At 37.4% G+C, this 24812-nt stretch overlaps 1 protein-coding gene across 3 annotated transcripts in view; it reads left to right on the top strand.

The window, feature by feature from the left end:
- The window catches only part of UHRF2 (ubiquitin like with PHD and ring finger domains 2), a 93958-nt gene that overhangs the window by 30088 nt on the left and 39058 nt on the right, over positions 1 to 24812 (top strand). For all 3 annotated transcript variants that reach the window (XM_049794304.1, XM_049794303.1, XM_049794305.1), the window contains exon 4: positions 5279 to 5497. In XM_049794304.1, coding sequence (XP_049650261.1) covers positions 5279 to 5497 — 219 coding nt within the window. The remainder of the gene's footprint in view (positions 1 to 5278; positions 5498 to 24812) is intronic.

Genomic DNA, 24812 nt, shown 5'->3' with positions numbered 1-24812 from the left:
AGTATCCATGTTGTCCACACAGTGCAATGGTGTAAGTCTAGAAGTTAATTTTTCTTAATACTCAGAACTGAAATCATTAGGAAAGTGAGTTGTTTCTCTTCAAGTTATTAATATGGTTTCTCAGTGTTTAGGCTGCTTAATTCTGTAATTATTAGTTGTTAGGTAAAGTTTTCAAGATCTTGTTTATGTTCCATGTGACTGATTTTTATCTTTGTTGATATTCATTATTCTTTCCAGCCTGTCTCTTGAAATATTTCAATTTCTTCTTGTAATAACAAGTTATCAGGCCCACATGCCTTGTTTTGGAAGTGCAAACGCATAGCTTTATTATCCCAGTGGGCTTTTTTGTGGTGGTTTGTGGTTTGGGTTTTTTTTTGTTTGTTTGTTTCATTTGTAATTGTGGCTCAGATGCTCTTTCAGTATTGTGTCATTCGCGTTCTCAAAATACTACACCAAAATTATGCTCATTATTTCCTCAGGTAGCAAATTGTTGGGGGGAGTAGGGGTGTGAATGTAGTTTTTATTCAGGTTTATCTTCTTAATCATATTTACATCCACTATGAGTTAATTCCTTTTTCTTTCTTCTTTTGTGCTCTTCTGTTCATTCATTCTGGCTGTATATTGAATAACTCTTTTCAGAGTTTGTTAATTGGGAAAAAAACCTATGCTTTCATTCTATTTATACTGGAAAATAATAGTTTAAGAAACTGCACATCTGCACTAACATTCCTTACTGTAGTAGTGTGGAGAGGGGATGGGGAAGTCTTCTGTTTCAAGAATTTTATCTTTCCAGTTTCAGTTGTTCTGGTAACAGCTGGGAAAAGTGTTAAAGGATATGTTGCAAGTTCTCAGTAAATTGAGCAGACTTGTATATATTCTGACATGGAACTACTATTTTGTTGTTGTTGTATTTGAGCATTTTAGGAATGAGCAGATACTGACAATAGCAAAGAAATACTGGAATTTTTACTTCATGGATAATTCTTTGCTATGGAAACTGTCTATGAACATAGATGGAAATCTTAAATCCTTGCTATGCTAGTGTTAGTATTTACAGTTAGAAATATTACAGAGAAATACAGTTTAATGATGATCGTGAGACTTCTTACGGGCGGTATTCATTGAACTGGTAGGATTATGCTTACTGTTTTGATGTCTGCTTTTTTTCAATATTAGGTGCCAAGTGTCATGAAGAACATGGAAAACCAAGAAAATGTCTACAACTGTTTTAAGTTTAAAGGTTGAATTGTGTCATAATCTTCATTTCAACTGTACCAAACTTACACTAGTCTGATTAGAACACTGCTGTGAAAATGTTTCTGTTTTCTCTTGAGGGTCATTTCAGGATTTTAAAAGTGACTCAATAAATAAGAAAACACTTTCAGTAAATATTCATGTCTAACAGTAGTCCTTTATTATAGATTGCTGGAATGTTTTTTTCACTTCATTCTTGAGACTTGTTAAAAGATCATGTTTGTTCTGTTTTAAGTTCGGGTTTATCTACCCAAGTCCACGTATTCCCTTTTTGTGATACTATATTTAAATATTACTCTTGCATATTTAGGAGATTAGGTTTTAATTAATGTGGGATTTTTACAAATAACATATTAAACTTTGGAAAAACAAACATGGAGATAGTAACGTTTTCTAATGTGAGTGTGTTTTTTCCATACTTTCTCAGGTAAACTGAGGTACATTTGAGGGCACAAGTTTACTGTGGCAGTATTGTTTACTTATTGCTAAGTATAATGGGGAATAGTGGTATTGTGCTTAACATATATAGTGTGACTCTGTGATTTTGAGCCTAACTCAAAAGCTTGTGATAAATGCTGTTTATGCTGCTCTGCCTGGGGTGTCAAGTTATGGACAAACGTGAATGGTTAAGTATCTGCTAGCATTCACCGAAGTCCATAAAAGCATATTTCTATGTGTAAAGGCACAGCAGCAAAACATTCAATGTCTGGAACCTGAGGCAAAAGAAAGGTGAATTCTGACATAGGAAATCTCACCTCTTTGTATGCTATCCTTTTTCTTCCAAAGTTTCTGAGCTTAAGTTTGTGACTAGCCAGTAAGAGGAAAAATCTATTCAGTGAAGAGTCTGCCTTCCTTTTATTTCTTTGGAAAACAGTTAGTTTCTGTCTTTAAAAGGGGACCTTGGGGGTGTCTTTTGGTAAGTGATCTTATTCTAGTCATGCTGATAAGCAATCTCCTTTGTTTGGGTTCTTTCATCAGACACTTGCAAGCAGAGAGGTAGAGTCATTGTTAACAATGACAATCGTTGAAGTTCCTCAGCACTACAGTAGGAAAGGTTCTGTTCTGAGCTGTATAGGGATGGGAAAGATGACACAAATCTGAATTTGGGAAAAAATTACTTAATCATTCAGTAAAAAATACATTTGTCCAAAGGTCTCTAGGAAAAACAACCTGAAGGAATTTAATTTTTAGAAGAGAATAGATTTTTCTGATCAAAGTTAAGTTTCTATGAATGTAAACTGTTGTAAGTCACACATTTTTGATGGGGGGGGGGGGGCAAGGGTTAGTGGCACTGGAACTTTTTTAATGTGTATTGGTTGTTTTTTACAATCCCACTGATCTCGTGTACTTCTCACTTGATTATTTCACTGTATACATAAATGATGTCTTTTTTTATCTATCATCTTCAATTTCCTGATGTTTAAGCCCTATTTTTGTTTTGGAGTTCAAGTAAACTGAGTCTTCATTTACTGTGTGCTACTTGCTGTCTTGTCCAAACTTCAGGAAGGGTTTATTGTAAGATGATTGGAAGTGACCGGTAGCTCAAACATAGCTGTCTTAAGATTTCAGTAGCCCGTTGTACTATAATTCAATGTCATTATTCAGGCGCTCAATAAAATAGACATTATCTCTGTAGTTGCTTTTTGCTTTGTCTTATTACCTGTAGCTGAATTTGTCTTACGGTTTTTGTGGATATTACAGTTACAACATTCATAATTATTATAGTAGAACTGTATAATAGTTCTTTTAAGGGAAAGCTGCATGACATAAAGGTAAAACCACAAATGTTAGCTTTGCAGTACACACTCAAATTGGAAACAAAACCAAGTAAAAAATTTGGGAACTGTGTAGAGCTACATCATATGAAACTGTCATTTGGATAGTGGCTCAATCCCAAGCACCTGTCTTTGTATGATATAATTCCTGTCATGCAGATTTTTATAATTAGGATCTGAAAATGTTGGGGAAAAAACAATCTTTGGATTTAACTTTTGTAAGTAGTTAAGGATATGTTTTTTTTTCTTGGCCATTGGCTTTTCTAAAGGTACAGCCACTTCTAAATTGTTGTGGTTTAAGGCACTCTCTATATACCTGCATGGTAGAGGACAAATAAATGCCTGGAGATAGAACGCCAGGACTAGCCCTACTCCCCTGCCTTATCTGTAGTAGCAAACTGGTATGTTAGATTTAGTGGAAGGCATAAAACAAAGCAAAATGAACTTGTTTAAAATGTCTCCAATTACATCATTGGGCTTTCAATCAACTGTTTAGGGGTAGACGTCCGGATTTCAGGCTATAGTCTATCAGAGCCTTGTGCTGTTAATGACAGTAGTTTTAGTATTTCTTTGTGTAGTAATGTAGTAAGTTACAATGTATGATTTCTCCAAGACCTTGAAATGATCTTGTTCACTACAGGGAGGCATTCTGGAAAGTGACAGAGACATGCTTTTATTAGTAAGAGTGGAATTTTGCCCTTATGATTTAACAGTGCTGTTTGATAAAGGTATATTAAATATAAAGCATGAGTGCTCATGCTAAAGTACCAATAGTTGCTTAGTAGAAATGTAATTTACAATATATCTTCCTCAGCAACATTTGTTAAGAAGGAAAAATGAATACTCTTAATAGCACTTGTTTATAGGCTGTAGACTTATTTTCATTTTCTCTGTTAAATTTGTACTGTGACCTCATCTAGTACTAGTTAAATGGTGGAAGATTCTTTATTTGCTTACAGACAGTATAAGAAGAAACTTCATTTTAGTCTAGCATCTTACTTGTTACTTTTTGTAACAGGCCAGATTTTTCTGCAAGCAGTTTTCATCATGTCCATATTGTGCTGTTTTTCCAGCACGTGTGGAAACTATACAGGCTCTACTATCATGAATTATTGCCTTATACAGAGGACTTAAGAAGGCTGTGGTGTTAAACTGAAAAGTTAATCTCAAGTCTTAAAAGCTTTCTTTCTTGGATTTTAGTTGTAGTGCTGTCAAGTATCACTATCTTAATTCTGCTAAATGAGTCTTTCTCAACTTGGAAAGGGATTGGAGCTCTTCAGAAATCATTCGTTACTCCTTGATTTTTGTATATGTGCTGTGATGGCATACACCAACACAGGAGGAAGAAAGCAATCTCTTATAAACCCTAGCAATTTGTAGGTAATATTATGTAAAATACTGCATAAAAAGTCACCAAGTTTCAGTGAAAAATAAATCAACCAAAATTTCTTAATAATGATTTAGGGAGCCATTAATTTCTTTTAATCTTACATTCCTTACTACATCTTGTCAAGAGAAGTGTATTGTCAAGAGAAGGGATGATTCCCACATTTCTTTCTAGATTTTTTTGTTTTGTAATTTAAAGGGAGAAACATTTTCAATTTCTTAGTTCATGTATCTCATTGAGAGTCTAATTTCTGTTTCTCACTTACTACATTGTGTAGTTAGACTTTTTTTTTAACATGGTGCATGGAATGTGGACTTGAACTGTATTCATCACGTGAATTTGATATACTGTGTTTGTAGGGTCAAATTTTTAAGAATTGTCCTAAATGTGTTGTTACTGAAGTTAGTGGAAATGTAACAAGTGCATGAAACCAAAGCTAAATTAGAAATGTGCTGAGTTGAAAAACCTAGTTTTAATCTTCACTTCATTTCATTGTCATTTTAATTGGAATATTGACTTTACTGGGAGCAAACTGGGGCCGCGTGTGTGCCAAAACCTTAAACTTGATCGCATTCCAATCAAAAAGTCATCCAGTGCTTGTAGATTTACTTAATTATTTAAATTTTTTATGAGAGAAAACTCTTGGAGGCTGTTTTCTCCATCTGAGATTAGTCAAATTCCTGGTGTGTGTTTAGATGAAAACTGAACTTTCGAAAAGATGGTAGGTCAGATTTTTATACTATGTTTCTTATATGTCCAAAGCACATTTAAAAACTTAAACTTTTGAAAAATGTTGTCTGTGACTTACTTCTTACTGTTACAGAGGTCGTAATCATTACTGTTGTTGGTTTTACTTTTCAAGGTACCCAGAGAATGGTATAGTAGAAATGGACACCAGTAATCTTCGACCACGAGCAAGAACCATTCTGAAATGGAGTGAACTAAAAGTGGGTGATGTGGTGATGGTTAACTACAATGTTGAGACTCCAGAAGAAAGAGGATTTTGGTTTGATGCAGAAATTACCTCTTTGAGAGAAATCTCAAGGACTAACAAAGAGGTTCATGCTAAAATTCTGCTGGGGTAAGATTTGTTTGACCAACTCATAAAATCTCTACATATCATATAAAGTATGTTTGTTGGGTTTTTTTGTATACTAGTCATCACTAGATTAAAATTAATGTCACACTTTGATTCCACAGCTGTCTGAGTCATGGAATTGTAGTGCATGGGTTTTTTATGGTGTGCAGACGTAGCTATCAATCAGAATTTTTACATTTCCTGAGACTGCTGGAGGCAGCCATAAGGTTTCATGAATTATCTGTGATTCAAATTGATTAGAGTGTGTTTTTATTTCTATTCCATTATATGGTATATATTTATACATTTATTTATACATTTATATTAACATATATATATGTTCATTTCTATTGAAAACTGAAAAATCTGTTTTCAGTAATTTTTGAGATAATTGGGAACCCCTAGGTCTCACTGAGTTTTAGTCATCTCTGATAGTTTGAGAAACTCTCTGAACTGGCTAATGGAATTTTTTGAAGAGTGAAATATTTATGTGGGTATTACAGCTTCTGATAAGTAAAATGTGGAACTGTGGGATGTGGGACTAATGAGTTTTCATGTGGCTGAACTCATGCGAGTATTTTTGCTTTGTTTTCATATTTCATTTAAAAAGTTGTGTATAGTTCTTTAGGAGCAGTGTTTTGGTTTTTTTTCAGAAATCCATATGATATTACTGTCAGCAAGCTGTGTGATTGCCTTCTTAGGGATGAACAGATGACCAGTTTTTATTGGCAGTCCCCTTGAGGAATTCACTGTAACCTTCCTCCTCCTTCTCATTAGCTTTCCTCATTCCTTTAACATTATGCTTTTCTGACACAAAAGAACTAAAGGCAAATGGATCCAGTCTGCCACATCCATCCTTGCAGAAGGGGGGGGTGAGTACTTATATGTTAGGAGTGAAACCATTTTTAAAATTAAACTGGAACTAAAAAGACATTTCTTTTTACTTAAGAAATGATTGATTTAATGTTGGCATATCCCGCACTTACTCAATCAGTAGTATTATTGTTCTGGGAGTATATACCTTAAAATGAATTAGTGTATTCACTTATTAGTGTAGTTTTCTTTATGAGAAAGGAGACTTGTTATGTAGGAAGACATACAATGTAGGACATAGTTAATTGGAAGAGACACACAGAAGACTTATGATCAGGTGCAGTTCAATATTTTGTGTAAAAAATGCAGTCATATCTAGTACCAGGAAATAGGAAAGACATTGACTTGGTAAATCATGCAAGTAAATGAAAATTTGTTTTGTGGATGGTTGTTAATTTTAGAATAACAGGAGTTTTATTAGACAGTGTCAGTGCATTATGGTAGTCTCGTATTAAGTAAAGCAGGCATATGGGCTTGTTTTGTAGGCAAAACCAGAAAAACCCGACCTTCAAATGTAAAGCAAAAATAAATTAAGTAGATTGAATTATTAACTTGGAAGGCAGAAGAGATTAAGAAATGGAGGCCAGTCTAGAGGGACGAAGATTTTCATTGTAATGCATTTAATATTTGTATGGCATTTGGTGAATCAGAGATGGACTTCATGACCTTCTACAAACAGAACTGTCCAGATATCAGCTTACATGAAGTTCAGATGTCTGTTGATAACCTTACTTAAAACTGTTGTCTGCATGGATTCTTTTAGAGTTTTTCCCATTTATTAAAATATGATAATCAAAATGTGTTTTACATTGGCAAAAGCAAGCACATGGTGGCTAATAAAAAAATCTGTTCTTGCTGGATGGAAGTAGGATAGTATTTTTTTAATCTAAATAAGCTGATAGTTATGCTTCAAATTTGAAGATGGCAGCTTCAGACACCATGGGTACTGTGGCAGGTACCATGGGGTTCCCCATAGTGTTGACACTTAACTATCCTCTGAAAGGAGTTGGGGAGAAAAAGGCACAGTCAACAAGTATCTTATTCTAAGATGGTGAATTTAAGTTCATTTTTCAAATGGAATCTTATTTCAGTGAATTTTCTTCCTGACTAAGATTTCAGGTTTCATTTATATGTTGATAGGTTGTATACACTAGTAATCAACTAGTTTGCAGAAAGTAAGGCTATCTGAGCCTGCCATTTCTGAAATTTATCAAGGAATAATTCTGTATCACCTGTGCTACCTAAGTCATTCCTCTCAGCAGTGGAAGTAAAAGCTAAATCTGCTAGTATTCATAAACTTGTGCAAGAATCATGCTGCTGCAAGAATCACTTTACATTTCAGGTATGTTCATTTGCAAAATAAAAACCAATCTCTTAGAATTTCAATGTTTATTAATATACTAATATAAATATATAATACAATACACAATATTAATTAGTTTAGAATTACGTTATGTTATAATATTTAGTTGATAGTAATTAATATAGAAGTATTCAATAATTTAAGATATTATTGATATGTTATCATGAGTTCTTACCATAATGTTAGCATTATGGTAAGCATTATTACACAAATTGTTTTAAATAAAGGTAAAATCTGTTTTGAATGTTTTATTAGTATATGTTAGTGATTGATTGTATTTTAATGACTAATTACTTGTGTACTACTTAAGAACAACCTTAGCAGGCAGTAAAGGGAGGCAAGAGTTCTTAGGGTTGCTTCAGATGTATTCATGGCTTGGACTTTATTCCATTTCTGGTATTATGTCAAAACAGGCTTTGTATAAAACAGTTTTGTATGCAATAGTTGAATGTTTGATTTATTGATCTTGATTGGTTTTGACAAAGATTTTGTGAAGCTGTTGGCACAATGGCAGGAAATAACAAGAACATGTCCTGTTTGTGGTAATGCTTTGGAGCTGGTAGAACGCATGATGAGCACTTCTTTTTACTGTATTTGTTGACATGTGTGTTTGTTAGGTGTTACATTTATTAATGTCTCAGTCATAACCTGAAGAAAATGTCCTGTACAGTCTGTCATCATTAGTTTGTCTTTTGGGAAATACCCATTAGAGAATATTATCAAAGAGAGGAGTGAGACTGAACAGAGGGTAAAAAGACATCATTATACAGAAGAATTGACCACATGTTAATAATTCTCATTTGTTCTGTATTTGCATTGCAACTGAAGTTTGTCATTGCAGGATGTCTAAAACCTATCCAAACTGGAGTTACTGTGTGTCAGATACAAATACTAGGGAAACAGCGGTGCTTTGACCAGGGAATGAATGTACTTGGGCCTAGGACCACAGGTTTCCCATGACTGTGTGCATGCTTACAGTTCAGTATTGTCTCTGTGTGTGTGGTACCTCTGAACTGATTTTTACTAAATTCGAAGGGTGTACCTCTGTTTTTTAACATCTTCTGTTTTTCTTTTTTGGGTGTATATGCTGTTTCATGATGAAAGCAGTTATTTGTAATCCAGAGTAATAGGACTTGTCTTTGCAGTTTAAAGGGCACGTATCAAATGCCTGTTACTGGTGGGTAGTTGTGAGGCAAACTGTTCACAATTTATTTTAACATTGGAGCTGGCTGACATGATTGAAGTCACCACAACAAATCAAACCAAAGTAGTTCAAATGGTGCTTTGTGTTTTCGTTGTGCTAGACTTCAAGATACAAAAAGATTTTGCCTCTTTTTTTCGAGAGGCAAAATCAGCTCTTACTTATCTTCAGTCAGCCTTTTAAAGTTTAAGTTCAGCAAGGATTCTGTCAATATCAAGACTCATATTTTGTTTAAGCTTTTGGAGTTAAACAAGAATATCAGAAAAATCTGTTTACTCTGCAGATTTTACACCTCTTTGACTAAGTGCATATTTAATTAATTTGAGGTCTTTACCCAAGCAGTGGTAATGGAAAGTAATAGAAAAGGTCCTAAATTTTCAGTATTATATTTGTCATCTTTTAGGTCTGCAAAGTTTTTGTGTGAGGCTTCCTGCTACCAAAAAGGAAGGATTGTTTTGTTTTCAGATCAATCTCTCTAATTTTAAAATATGCTTATTATGTTTTTCTATGTAGCCTGCTGGATCTGGGGCTTGCCTTCCTCATTTGAACACAATTTCTGCTTTTTATTTTGGTGGTTTGTTTTTTTTGGTTTTTTTTTTTTGGTAGGATACATTCCTGTTTAACTTCTTTTAGACTCCTTCTATTTATGTCTGGCATGTTTTTGTTCCCAAAGGGCAGTATGATGTTTTTACACAGTCTTTATGCTACCTGTACAAATTTTACTTTTAGCTGCTTCTTTTACTTCTTTTGAAGAAGTTTTTCCCATTTATATTTAACTTCTGATTTTCGAAGTCATACATAATACTTGTTTTTATAGCTTTGCAAATGTACAAAATTTAAACACATTACAGAATAGCGAACTAACAGTGAAAAAACAAGTCTTGCACATTGTTCTGGATGCTTTCAAAGAGTTCTTGTGTTTCTGTGGATTTCTATCTAGCTGGTCCAAAAAAAATGTTGTTGGCAGTTGTACTTTGTTTTGACACTTAGAAAAATAACAGTACCATATTTCCTATCCCTCTTGGTATGTATTGTGATAATCAACATGTCACAGTCGTTGTCATAATTTGTAGGTGTCCAATAGTGTAGTTCTCATACTGTGTTTCTTCTTTTAGGCTTGGAATTTCTGTCGGTATGTTTTATCCCTTATTGATGCCTGTATACTTTTGTGGTATAATTTTCTACCCAAAATAACTTCCCAGTTTATTTGTTTTGATGTAGCATCTTTGACTGTTGCTGGTTGATCTAGGATGACCTTGTTTTGTTGATATGTGGAATATTAAGAAGATTTACTTGGAGCCATTTTTAAAAATAACTTTCATGCTGTATCAGCAGGTATCCTAATAATAAGAATCTAATTGCTGAAGAACTCACCTGCAGCTTTCTTGCACAGACATAAAAATGGCATAATTCTTCCAGGCAACAAAACTTCTGAAAGGGTGAATTTGTGTTTCCCTCTTTCCTCCTCTTATAACTTCAGCAGAGCTGGTCACCTCCTTTGAAGAAAAGACCTTCTTTTGAATCAACACAACTGTTTCAAATCAAGATAGATTCTGATTGTCCAAGAAGCCTGCTGGGATTTTTCATGGTGATTCTGTAGACATGATGCCTAAAACTTCTTAAGCACTTCTGTGAACCGCTTTTTCCTAGCCTCTACAGCTAGAGATGGCTCTTTTTGTGATACATAGCCTTAGGTAATAATCTTGCAATTCTTAACAGGAGTTACTCTAATAATAGGAAGAGTATTTTGGATCCCACTTAATTATCCTGTTGGATGAAAGAACTCATGTTTGGGGTGGGGTGTGTGTGTGAAAAGAATGATGTGTTTGAACATAAGAAGTGAAATTTACTGGAAATCAAACTGTTTATTTTTAAATTCCAGATTAGGTTTTTGATCTTGCTTCAGTTGTGACCTCATTCTTGAGGAAAACCTCAAGAATTAGAAGATACAATGGTCATGAGGACAGAATATTATTAAAGAGACTTTTGAGTAGCATACAGTGCTGCCTCTTATGCAAAAAAAGGCATCTGGGATGCAGGACGAACTGCCCAGAAGGTATTGGAACACACTGTCAGCTACTGTGACTGGAGAAAGATTGGTCCACTGGGACTGGAGAAAGGTTGGTGTCCAGGATCTGTTGTTTTGGTCAAACGTGAGAGGCAGAAGAATGAAGAACTATATTTGACTGAGAATAGTTCATGAAGAGAGCATGAACAGTGAATCCTTTAACCACTCGCGGTCGTAATTGTCCTCTCCACCAAGGTCATAAATAAGATAGAGTACCTTGGTTCAGCACCTACGAAATCAAAAGCAGCAAGTTTAGAAAGAACTAAGAGTACATTTTGAAGGGTATTTGGCAGACTTGTTATTACAGATACCTTTTTCATGTTTCCTCCTTTGCCTTCTCTCTCTATGGACAAAAAGTGCCATTTTACAAACACTCCCTGAATAGTTATAATGGCCAGGTTCTACACAAACCATAGCTATTCCTTCATGCACTTTATTTTCCTGCATGCTTTGTTTTCCTGCTATACAGAGGACAGATCTTCAGGAGGTTCCATTCTGCAGAGAGGAGTGGAAGGATTACAGTTTTAAGATTGCTTACCCATAATTATTTTTCTTATGTGGCAGAACTATTTTATCTCTTGATACTTCCCTCTTCCTGATTCTTAAAGAGAAAGCATAAAAAGTAATTTATTTGTCCTTTGTGCCATATCCCTGCACATTGCCTGTTCTTAACTGACAATATGGAGAAACTGATCGTTTCAGTTTGCTTTCCCAAAATGGAGGGAAAGTAGACTAGGTGCTTGTAATTCATGTTGAGTGTTTCGGACTGTGAATATACTGTTCTTTTATCTTGACATTTCGAAATTTGAGTTGCAAACCAAGTGTATCTTACTAGAAATAGTGTTATCTCTCAAGCTAAGAAGCCCAGTAAGAGCTGCTCAGTCCTGCTGGTGAAAGGGTAAGACTGGAGGACAAATCCTCCCAAGCGAAAGGAGCAGGCAAATCCTGTGGATCAAAACCTGGTTTATTGCACAGCTCAACAGGCTTTTGACTGTTGCACAGTCAACAGGCTTTTGGCTTTTAATACCATGAGGCCCATAACTGGGTTCCCGTCTGTCCCTGAAAGTCCTTGATCCTCAAGTGGGACAAGAGCATCTATGCCAACAGGCTGGCCAACGTGGTGAGTAGAGCTTTGGGTGGTGAAGGGACATGATGACCCATGGTTAAGGGAGCTATTGGCACGTGCATAGAAAGCAAATTGCACAAAGTGTTGGGAACAAGACGGATCTTCGGACTGGTAAAAGAGGGATGCTCATCTCAGGTGCATGTGTGCAAATATGTACAGGCTGGGAAACAAGCAGGAGGAATTAGTTCTGCACATAGTCACAGAACTATGCCATTGTTGGCATAGTGAAGACACGATGGGATAGCTCACATGACTGGAGTCGGAGGTATATGGATACAAACTTCTCAGGAAAAGCAAAGATAAAGAGGGCAGGGCTGCCATGACATGAAGTATGGATATAGGGAGGTCTTCAGTGGAATGTCAACAGTCTGATTGAGAGCTTGTGGATGAGGATGGGAGAGGCTGAAAAGGATGACATTGTGGTGATAGTTTACCCAGTCAGTTGAGGAAGAGGACAAAGCCTTCTTTAAAAGTCTCTGAATCGCAGGCCCTGATTTTCATGGGGGACTCAAATTCTGTGACATCCGCTGGCAGGGTAACACTGGAATGCAAGCAGTTAAAAAGCTATCTGGAGGATGTTGGGGATAACTTCTTAATACAGGTACTGGATAGGTCAGCAGGGTGATACACAGCTGGATCTGCTGTTTATTATCAACAACTGCCTGGAGATCAGATGATCAATGGTAGCCTTGGCTATGCTGACTGTGAAATAGTAGATACCAAGATCCTGATGGAGCTGAAGAAGGAGAGCAGCTGAGCATAGACTCTGGAATTTAGTAGAGCAGACTTCAGTTTCATTCAAAAAACTGGTTGATGGGATTGCATGGGAGGCAACTGTGAAGGGTAAAGGAGCTCAGCAGAGCTGACAGATGCTTAAGGACAACCTCTTCCAAATGCAAAGATGGTTCATCCTGACACTCAAGAAATTAATAGATGTACTGGGAGACTGGCAATGCTAAAAAGGAAACTCATGACTTAGCTCCAATGCAAAAGGTCAGTATATAGGAGTTGGAAGTGGGCAGTGTAAGGAGGAGGAATTTTGAACATACAAGGATGGTGTTAGGAGAACCAGCGCTCATCTAGAGTTGACACTTCAGAGACATTGAGGGCAACGCAGAGAACTTTTACCACGACTGTAGCAGTAGAAGGCTGAACAAGGGAAATGGGGGGATCTATTGATGAAAAAACCAGATGATTCAGTAGCAACAGACACTGCCTTCATTGCCTTACTCTTCATTGACAAGCTCTGTCTGGTGGCTGTGCCTAGTGAAAGTATTCAAGGAGTGTCCTCAGCAGTGGATGAGGACTGAGTCAAGGAGTGTTTGCCAGACCTTGACCAGTGCAAGTCGATGGGACCAGATGGGTTGCATCCAAGTATGCTAAGGGAACTGGCTGATGATGTAGTGATGCTCCCCTGTACTATATTTGAAAAGTCATGGAGATCAAGGAGTTCCCTGACAACTGGAATGCAAATGTTGCATTCATCTTCAGAGAGGTGAGTCAACCTTATTTCAGTCTGAGCAAAACCATGGGACAGTCCTCTTGGAAGTGCTGGCCATGTGAAGGTGATTTGTAACGGCCAGGGTGGATTTGTTTCAAAGAGCAAATCATGCCTTAGAAGCTTGTCTGCCTTCTATGATGATTACCTCTGTGGCCAAGGGGAGAGCAACAGATGCCACATACTTCAACTTGTAGCAGGTCTTTTGTCTGTGTCCCTTAATATCCTATCCCAATTAGGATGTTGTGATCTGGATGGATGGGCAATGAGATGGGTTTAAAAAAAGGTAAGATTGAATGATCAGGCTCAGAGGATAGTGGTTAATGGATTTTACACTATGTGGAAAGTGATAACAAGCAGGGAACTGCAGGGGTGTATCCTGGACCTGTACTGTTCAATATCTTAAGCAACAGCATGGCACTGCAGTGCACTATCACCAAGTTTGTAGAGACACCAAATTGATGGAAACTCATGGGTAGTACTGCCAATCCGAGGGACCTGAACAGGCGGGAGGAATGGGATGACAGGAGCCTCATGAAATTCAACATGGATAAATGCAGAGTTTTCTTGCATCTGGGAAGGCAGAGCTCCTTGCAGCAATACTGGTTGGGAAGTAGCTCTGATGAGAAGGATCCAGCAAGCTGAACATGAGCCAACAGAATGTAATAAAGACTAATGATATTCAGGCTGTATGAAAAGGAGTATAAGCAGAAGACTGGGGAAAGTGATTTATTCCCCTTTACTAAGCACTAATTAGACTGCATCAAGAATACTAGATTCCACCCACACCCAAATATTCCCCCCCCCCCCCCCCCCCCCACACACACACACAAAAGAGATACATAAACTAGAGTGAATGTACAGTGGTACATGGCAGGCAGACTGGAGATGGTGGACATAAATTGTGACAAGAGAGGGGGAGAAAATTGCTTCTTTGGATTGCATTCAGTAGCTTGACTTTTAAATTACTTAATTGTTACGTGTTAAAGCATTAATTGCTTTAACAAAAAAAAGCGTAAGTACCAAGTGTTAAAATTTGGAATCTTTTGGGTTTCGTAACCATTTCGTAATTACCATAAGTTAAAAGTATCTTTTGAGGGTAAAGAATGGGTTGACTTGGATCTTGAGGTTTTTGTTTGTTTTCCTAGAACATAAACTATATCTTCAGTATTTGTAACACTACCCTTTCTCTAATAAACATGCAGACTTGGAACCACAGAGTCTTTTGACTTGCTTTCTAGAGGGTGACTTTTAGAAGTGTTTTGAAGCTTAGTTGTTCCCACTGGGGGAAGTAATTCCAAACAGAAGAGGAAGGAACAGAAGAAAACAAACTCAAGTGCAAAAAGGCAAAGAGTGTGGGGAAAAGAAAATTGGTGGTGAGCACAATATTAGGAAAAGCATTATGAAAATAAATAAAAAAGGAGTGGTGTTGAACTACATGTATATGTCTAAGAGAGTCATTGAAGATAGAAAGGAGCTCTTGAGAGTGCTTAAGCAGGGTCAGCTAGAGCAGATTGCTTGGGACTATGTCCATTTGGGTTTTGGATATCTTTATGGGTGGAGACTCAACTTCTCTGGACAATCACTGTAAAAAGGTATTTTGTGCAGTCAGGGGGAATTTAATGTGTTTCTCTTTGGGCCTGCTTACCTCTTGTCCTCGCAGTAGACACTAGTGAGGGGAGTCTGGCACCCTGTTTATACACAAGGATAAGAGCTCTCTTCTCCAGGCTTAGCACTTCCATATCAAAGATGTTCCAGTCCCTTAACCACTCCTGTAAGCCCATGTCTGTCTTACCCTGGGGATGCCACACCTGGCCTCACCAGTGCTGAGTAGTTAGCCTGAGGAATGTTTAACCTTCCCTCTACCTTCTGGCAATGCTGCTCTTGATGCAGTTCAGGAGGCTGTTGACCTTCTTTGCTTACAAAGGCACATTGCTGGTTTATGGTCAGCTTGTTGTTTATATGTACCTCAAGGTCTTTCTCTACCAAGCTGCTCTCCAGCCAGCTGGCACCCAGCATGTACTGGTGCATGCTCCCTATGTGGACGACTTTGCGTTTCTCTTTGTTGAACATAATGAATGTGTTCTCTGCCCCACTGTCCAGGTCACTCTGAAGGGTGGCACATGCATCTGATATTGGTGGCTACTTGTGATTTTGTATCATCTGTGAACTTGCTGAGAGTCCACTCTGTTCCCATCATTTCAGCTCACTCATGAGATTGTTAGTACTGGCCCCAGGGTCAACCCCTGGTGTGCTACAGACTTGCCTCCAACTAGACTTTGTGCCATTGGTCATAATCTTGTGGATTCAGCCAGTTTTCAGTCCTCCTTTCTGTGCACTTACCTAACCCATACTTTGTAAGCTTATATGTGAGGATGTTATGGAAGACAGTATCAGAAGCCTTACTAAAGTGCATGTGAACATCTCCTGCTCTTCTGTCATCGTCCAAGCAGGTCACCTCATTGTGGAAGACTGTCAGGGTGGTTAAGCGTGATTTTACCCTTTGAAGGTCTATGATCATAATTCCTGATCACTTTCTTGTCCTCATATCTGGAAAATAGTTCCAGGATTATTTGCTCCATCACCTTCCCACGGATTGAGTTGAGGCTGACCAGTCTGTCAGCAGATCTTCCTTCCTGAAGATAGGAGTGACGTTTGTTCCCTTCCAGTTCTTAGGGGGGTGACTCAGTTGTCATTACCTTTCAAAGATGACTAATAGTAGCCTTGTCCAGATGTCAGGCAACTCCCTCAGCCCTCATGGGTACAAGTTGTTAGGCCTTATAGACTTACATATGTACAGTTAAAGTGCTCCATAACCTAATCCTCCTCCACTGAGGTTGTCTTCTTTGCTCCAGGCATTCCCTCTGCTCTCAGGGGACTAGGATTCCTGAACATTGGTCTTACCAGTAAACACTGAGGCAAAGAAGGTGCTAAGTACCTTGTCCTTTTCTGTGTTTATTAATTATCATCAGGGGCCCTGCTATATTTAGCAGTGGACCCACATTTTCTCTGGTTTCCTTTCCTGTTTTTATAGTGGCAGAATCCTTCCTTGTTGCCCTTCACATATCTTGCCAGATTCAAATCAAGGTAGACCGTGGCTTTCCCAACTCTGTATCCACACAATTGGACAGGAATTCTACTGCCCCTGGTCACCTGCCCCTGCTTCCACCTCTTACACACTTCCTTCTTATGTCTTGAGTTTAGTCTGGGAGCTCCTTGCTAATCCATGCAGCCTTCCTGCTGCTTTTGATTTCCTGCACATGGCAATAGATCTTTCTTGAGCTTGGAAGAAGTGGTTCTTAAATATCACCCAGCTCTGCTGGGCCCTTCTGCTATCCAGGGTTGTATCCTGTGGGATTTTTCCAATTCCAATTCCAACTTCTCTGAAGAGAGTACAGTCTCCTGTCCTGAAATCCAGGGTTGTCTTGCTTTTTACCTTGCTCCCTCCTCTGAGGATCCTGAATTTCATAATTTCATCATCATTGCAGCCAACTGCCCTGATTTTCATGTCCCATGACCAGTTTTTCCTAGTTTGCAAGTATTGTGTCTAGCAATACTTTCCTTGATCACCTGTGTCAGGAATTTTATCATCGCACTCCAGAAATTTCCTAGATTGTGTTGTGCTCTGTTGGCCTTCCAGCAGATACCAGGGTGCTTCAGGTTCCCTGTGAGAACCAGGGCCTGTAAACATGAAACTTCTTCCAGTTGTCTAAAGAAGGCCTCCTATACTTATCCCTGATTAGGAGGTCTATAGTAGGCACCTACTACAGTATCACCCCTGTTCTGTCTGCTAATCTTGACCTGTAAGCTCTTGACTGGCTCCTGCCCTGTCCTCACATAAGGGGCAACTCCCTCTCCTTGCCTTTCTAGCCTGTCCGTCCTGAAGAGCCAATCAATAACCATTTGTCACAGCACTCCAGTTGTGAGCTATGCCACCATGTCTCTATGATTCCGGTGAGGTTGTGGACCCACAGTAATTACACAGACTTCTGTAATTCCTCATGCTGTATGCATTAGTGTATAGGTGTTTCAGGGAGGCACCAAAGTGTGCTGGGCATGAGACCTTTCCCTGTAAGGCTCCTCGGTTGGCACTTCCTTCTTTACATGCTTACCCTTCAAGTGGTTGCACTTCTGCCTTTTTTTCTTTTTTTTTTTTTTTTGATTGCTATGTTCCTTCTCTTCTGATCACCCCAAGCCCTTTGCTTGCCTACCCTATCCACAGTTTCCTCACTTGTCTGTTGAGGAATGTCTCCCAGCAGTGTTACCCAAAAGTCTATGAACATTTGTATATATCTACATAACAATGAATAATAATGGCATCATCACAGATTCCAAACATACACATAAGGTGTAGAAAGGCTGTATTACCATTATGCAATAGCCATTGGGCACTTAAATGGAGCATTTAATATCCTGTACTGGTGAAATTGGACATCGTGGCACACGTATTTGATGTAATTTTTCTGAAGAGAATTGGGCAATATGAAGAATGAAGACATTTCAAAATAAGCAGCTGCCTTCTAAATGCCAAATTAATTAGGAGTTTTTTGCTCTGTAGGTCACTGTGTAGTTTCTGACTTTCAGGAATTGTTGGTGAGATGAGATTCATCCTGTTCTGAGCAGGAGCATCCCTGGATGCTAAGCTTTAATGAAAAAGTAATGCTGTCATGTACATTCAAGCTTTGATAATCCATTCATTGCTAACTTTCTTGGCTAGAGATGTGGTTTTGGCCTTGTTTGAGATCAATCCTCATTTGCCTTTGGTTCTGTATGAAACATTCTATGGGAAATGACTTTGTGTTTACTATTTTATGGTGGATACCATCAGATCTTTTTCTTTCTTGGTTTTTTTTTTGTTGTTGTTGGTTTTAAAGCACATTATTTATTTATTAACTTAGTATTATTTTCATTATTGTACGGCATACTTATCATGTTTCTGTGTTTTCAAGATTATTCTTTGCAGTTGTTTGTTTTCTGGAAGGTCTTTCCATCCTGACAGTATCCCTGTTTTTGTTCTGAAGGGAGCTACTCCTTCTCATGTCTTTGTTTTTGAATTGACATTCTCACTTAGTCCAGCTAGGTACACAGACTGGTCTCCTATAACTGTGGTTAAGCTCATGATGAGTGTGTGCTGCATCTTCTGTCAGAATTGTAACTTGATGTAAAATCTGGATAGAAGATTTAATGTTTTCTAGTAAGAATCACCTGTTTGTAGCTCTGCCACTTCCTAGCGTAAAAGAGCTTATTGACTAGTCCAGACCCCTGGAATGACGTCTGGAGCAGATGCTTTGAATTGTTACGAGTCTTGCAGTTCAGTCCACAAATACATAGAGAAGTGGGCTGAGCTTAGGTGATGCCCTGTGATGCTGAACACAGCTCCTGTAGCTTTGTTTTTCACATATGAAGGAAGCCTTTGGGGTTCCATCTTTGTGGGTCTTCAACGAGCTCTTTTTACCTGGTTCTTTGGTGACCTTAGGTCAAGCAGGAGTTAACATCTGCATGTTCGAGCCTGGATTTGGAAACTGGATCCCCATTTAGCATGGCGATAGTGCCAGCCACAAGCTTAACCAAGTTCAAGAAGGGAACAGTTGTAGTCAGTCATTGCAGGTCATGCCCCCTCCCCTGTTCGAGCTGGTAGCTTCCCTGATGTAGGGTTTAGGGTTCTTCCATGCAGGGTCTGGACAATAGAACACCAATATGATGATTAAAGTCACCAGTTTATTGAGCCTAGCTGATCATTCTTACACAATTCTCTAAGTTGCTTAGAAGCTTTGATTGGCTACTGCATGCAAGCATTTGGTGTCCACGCGCACAAACATAAAATGTGATTGGTTATATCGATACTGTCCACGCGTATAAATATAAGATACAGTTAGTTATACTCACTCTGTACACGCACATAAACATAGGACATAATTGGCTATATTAACTAGAGCATGCGAAACTTGTCTCAGTCCAATTGGCCAAGATAAGCCCCTGAATTGAGGTTGTTTGTGCCAAGTTCCCTTTATCATGGAATGCGCACCTGTGTTTTTCTAATTGGGATCTTTCTTTTTCTATCTTCTTGTTTATTCTGTTCAAGGCCTTCTAAATGCTTCTGGAAGGCACTTGTGACCATGAGCTACTTTCTGGCCCAGTAACTAAGTTCCATATAATTAACCCTACACCCTGAAGTACCATGGACAGGTCCACAGGTGCTGCACGGCCGGCCACTGGCCAGTCTCCAGTGCTGACCCTGCTGGGTGGGTGGGTGGGTTGGAAGAATCAGTCTTCATTTGCTCCCTGCCTTTTACTCTGCCTCCTCAGTGGACTTCATGGCACAGGGCAGAGTCATGCTCCTGAGCCACTATGGAGATTGATTATTAGGATCTGATAGTGTGACTTGGTAATCTCTCAGGCCAGTGCTTTCCCCATTTCCCAGGTTTGAAATTTATGCTTGCTCTTCTAATGTTCATCTCCTTTACAGATCCCAGGCTAAGGAAAAAAGGATAGTCCCTGCATCTAAATCTCTGCTTCCAGTCTGGCACCATGAACTATAATGCATTGCTTTGTAAATGCATCAAGCATTACACCTACCACTGAGGTTTAAAAAAGTAATATCCTTGCTGGCTTGTGTGTGTATCCACAATGTGAATTTGTAGTTTTGGGAGTTGTGTGTGTGTGTGTGTGTTTTGTTTCCTTTTTTTTGTTTTTAAAGGCTTTAACAATTCGTATTAGATTAAGACATTTTTGATAGTAAGGTGTTCAACATATCCTGGGAAATAGGAGGGGGGTTAATTTATTTTTTTTACTCTTAGCACTATATATGTAGTAATAAAATCTTTGCATAGTTGAAAATTTGTCTCATGTCTTTGTCATTATAGTGGCTTGTGTAATAAAAATAAATAAAGCTCAATTAAAAACACAGCTAATACTGTCCCATTTTGTAGCTGCTTTTGTATTTTCATGATAAACCAAATGGGTGTGGAATATTCTGAAAAAATCTTGAAAATATTGTCTGTTTTTCTGCTTCCATACAACACAAAAGAACCTCTATGTAAATTCAGTGCAACCTAGCTGGATTTGGTCAAATTATCAATGTAATATGCTATCATCATGTGGGAAGAGTTTGTAATTTGCCTTTAAAACAAGCCTGTTAAAAATCAAATCTCCAGTCATGTTTGGTGAGGGTTGTAATTGTTTTATGGGTGTGTTTTAGCCTTTGTTTCATTCTGTGTAGACAATGTGTGTTTGCAGTTTGTTGAAACTACAGTTTAGCCTAAGTTATAGTTCATGTTTAAATGTAAAGCAACCAGTAGTAATTTTCATGTTGCAGTATTTTATATCAGATTGAGATGTTTTCCTTTTAACATCTTTTGAAATATGCATGCTGTTACCCATACTTGCTTTAACTTCAGAACATTTCTTTTGGGTGATAGTGACTTTGAATATATTGACGTGAATGTCACAACATAATTCTGTTTTTCAAGAGTAGATTTCTGTAGAGATAATTTGTTACAACAGCACATAATTAATTCTCTAGCCTAGTGATTTTAACATATTTGTAATTTAATGTTTTTATAATAAAAGTTGATAAACAATTGTTCACGAGCTCAGTTCAGGAACGGAGTTTCTCGTGTTTCAAAGGCAAAGAAAAGTGTTTTTGAAACAGACCTCCCTTAATAAAGTGTATATTGAGTAAGTCAGGATACAAGTTCATGAAGTTGTTAAATGTAAAAGTACCAAGTGTAAAGATGCAATGAAATGCTCTTGATACATACACTAGACGTGAACTCTAGTGGCTCAACTGCTTCTAAGGGGATGATAGTAAAAGTTCCAACAAGCATTTTGAATGGTAATATTGAAAAGATTTTTTGTGTATTTTTGGAGAAATATCCAACTGTTGTTTGATGATGTGGGGGAAAATAAAGAGCTGCTGGTTGAAAGCTTTGCTAAAGCAGAATAGAAGCTGATTGATCATAAATGGAATGTAAACAAAGTGCATATGAAAAGATAGATGCTGAAAGTGGTAGTAAATCTGGTCCTGATTTTTATATTGTTTATTAACTGAATTCATACATCTGTAGACCATAGCCAATTATATCCTGTTAGGTTTTATTATGATTGTAGTGATTTCTTTGCTGACCTGGACAATACCCTGTGACAGTAACCATAGAAGCTGACAAATGGATTATTTGTCTGTGGTAAACATGACTTGGTGTGAGTAAGGTTTTGTTCCTAGGGGGGGCTAAAGATAAATTGTCATTAGATGCTTTTCCTTACAATTCTTTGGGTCAATATAACCTTTGTGTGTATTTTTTTAATAGTAATTTCCCCCCTGTTTTTATTCAGCATTGTATTTTAACTCTTAGTACATGTTGAAATATTTTTCTTCTTATTTCAATATGGTAAAGTGAAAAAACCAGAAAATTCCGTACAGAGATCTGATCATTGTAACTGAATCTCTCAGACTGTAAGAACTGATAGGGTTTTCACAGTGTGGCAATTGTCATCTAGCAGCTTTTATTTTCTTGAAAGTTGACCTTTGAAATATCCAGGATAATGCCCAGTTTCATACTTTTAGTCAGCTGTGATTATGTATGTCTAATAGAGTGCTTTGCAGCCTGAAGGTTTAAGAAAAAGAAGTGTGAGGGGACAAAAGTACAGATATAAGAATGTTCAGTTGAAGGTTTCTATCTAGCTATGGCTGACTTATCTAAAAGGAAAGCTTGTATTAGGAATTCTGTTGTATTGAAAGGTCGGGCTCTGTTTTGGGATTTACTTTCTTTAAACAGTTTAGTGTACTTACATATGTGAAATACAAATGCAGTCCCACTTACTATGTTTAATGTATAATTTGATTTTTTTCTAATCTCATTTTTGGTGTGGTAAGGTGAAGAAATGAAGAAAAGTTATATTTCTTGAGTATATTTGACAGGGTAATATAACCACAACTTTGTAGATAACCATAATTTTTAAGACAAACAATGTGTAGCCTGATCATTATTAAAGCTATGGTATGTGTAATGTGGCAGAAGAATTAGTCTAAGAGCAACTAGCTGAGCAGAAATTTTTAGCTTTGGTAAGGCTTAACCATTTATTATTAGCCATCATTTGTCACAATGGTATTTGATCTTCCCCTGTAGTTCCGGATATGCAGCTGTGGCATTTGTTGGAACATACCAGCTTTGTAAAGACATTTGATAGTATTTTCTTGCTCCTTATGTAACTGATAGCAGAAAATAAAAGGTTTTCTTTGATTCACATACTGGATATCTTTTAGGAAAAACTTAGTCTGAAAGCTACTTTGAGTGCCCTTATCCCAAAGGAAAAATAGGAGACGCCCGAAAGAGAAGGGATGTCTACTGTGACCTAACATGTGATACAGAAATTATGAATTCCGTCTATTTTATCAGCTCCATCTAGATGTGGGAATAGTATTGCTTATGTCAGTAGGATTGCACTGCTATGAGAGAAAAACATGCTTCTACCAATTGTTACCTCCATGCAACTGAATTTATTTTTTTTTATTTTGAGAGTTCTGTGTTTTCTAGTATTAATAAGAGGAGTTGTTTTATTTAACTAATTAAATAAAAAAAAAGTATGTTGTGCTTTAACACTTTGAGGTTGAGATAATATACAAGTGACTTTTTGTTATAAAGTTGATGATAAAAATACATGCTTCTGCATACTTCACAAAACCTTTTTGCTGTGGTGCCTTTTAGAATGCTAACATCATTGAACCAACTTGCAAATCTTTGCATGGTATCTTCCAAGAAAACAATGTGATAATCATTGTAGTTAAAAGTAATTTTTGTAGTGTAAATTGGCACCAGTGGAATTTACTCCTAATAAATATTCTACTGAGCTCAGGTTTGGCTTGTTTCTCAAAGGTATGGATAGCAGTAACACAAGTGTCTGTGGTTTTGTGAGTACAGCTTTATGGTGTTTTGCCACCTTCCCTCTTGTCTAAAGACTGTATGCAGAAATTACATGTGATGAAAAGTTCTGGTTTTTTTAAACAACTACTTCCTAAATTTCTGGGGAAAATGCAGTATAAAAGAGGGTAAATTAAAGTAAAACAGCTCTAAACAATAAGGCAGTGTAGAGAGAAGGGAGGAGATGTTGCAAGTTTTTCCTAGATGCAGTTTTGCTCATAATAGGCACAGTGTACTTAGACTACACACACACTGAAGATTTGCAAGATGCAAAAATTGGGGAAAAAACCCACTCTGCAAATACACTGAAATTTATCTGAAGTGTACTGAAATTTGAGAATATGTCTGTATGCCATGACATGGGTAAAATCATGTTTGTAGCTGCTACATTGAGACTGTCACTATTGTTTCTTGACAAGGTTTTAACTTAATTAATAAATTATGCTTTAAATCTTCTGTAGATGCACATGTAGTTGTATGCTTACTAATATCCAACATATTCAAATTTATGAGTATTTTGACTTTTCTGTACAGATTTGCTTAAATTTTAAATTGTGCATGTTTATTTTTTATCTTTTGCTTTGTAAGCATACAGATATACAAACCAATACACATTTTTTATATGAATATAGAATTTCATGTTACTTAGGTGAAAGAAAGCATAATTCTATATTTTGGTTTTAAAATACATTCACTACTTTGAGTTATGTTAGAAATAAGTCCTAGAACAATCAAGCTGGATAGGCAGGCAAGCAGTGGGATAGCTAAGGAAGGTCTTAATGTAACTAGATTTATAGCATTAAAGAGTGTCAGGAGATTTGGTTTGAATTTTAAATAATCTAGGACTAACAGAAAGTAGAGGGCAGGTAAGAAAAGACTCTTCAAGGTACAGAAAATAAGCAGAGAAAACTTGATGTTCAGTCTGTATTTGTTAATTTGGTTTTCCTGCCAGGGATTATGTTCACAATTTGTCCTTTCTATATTTGAATGTATAGTGCTTTTATGACTGTGAATTAATGGGTATGTGTTATAGATAATTTAATTCTGGATGCTGCTGCAGAAGAGAGAAGCTTCCACTCTCATCTTCCCTGCAGAGGTGTACTGGCACCCACAGTCCTTTTAGAGGGGTAGTTTTTCTTGGGCGTGCTCTTCTATGTGTTTCAGCACAATTTTCTAGTTAAATAGTTCACTTTAAACCAAACCTGGAAATTGTGCCTTAAGTAGAGCTGCAGATTTGGTAACAGCTGGAGGAATTTAGATGCTGTATCCATT

The sequence above is a fragment of the Accipiter gentilis genome, chromosome Z, assembly GCF_929443795.1.
Source record: "Accipiter gentilis chromosome Z, bAccGen1.1, whole genome shotgun sequence".
Lineage (NCBI taxonomy): Eukaryota > Metazoa > Chordata > Aves > Accipitriformes > Accipitridae > Astur > Astur gentilis.
This window is presented reverse-complemented; position numbering and strand designations above follow the sequence as displayed.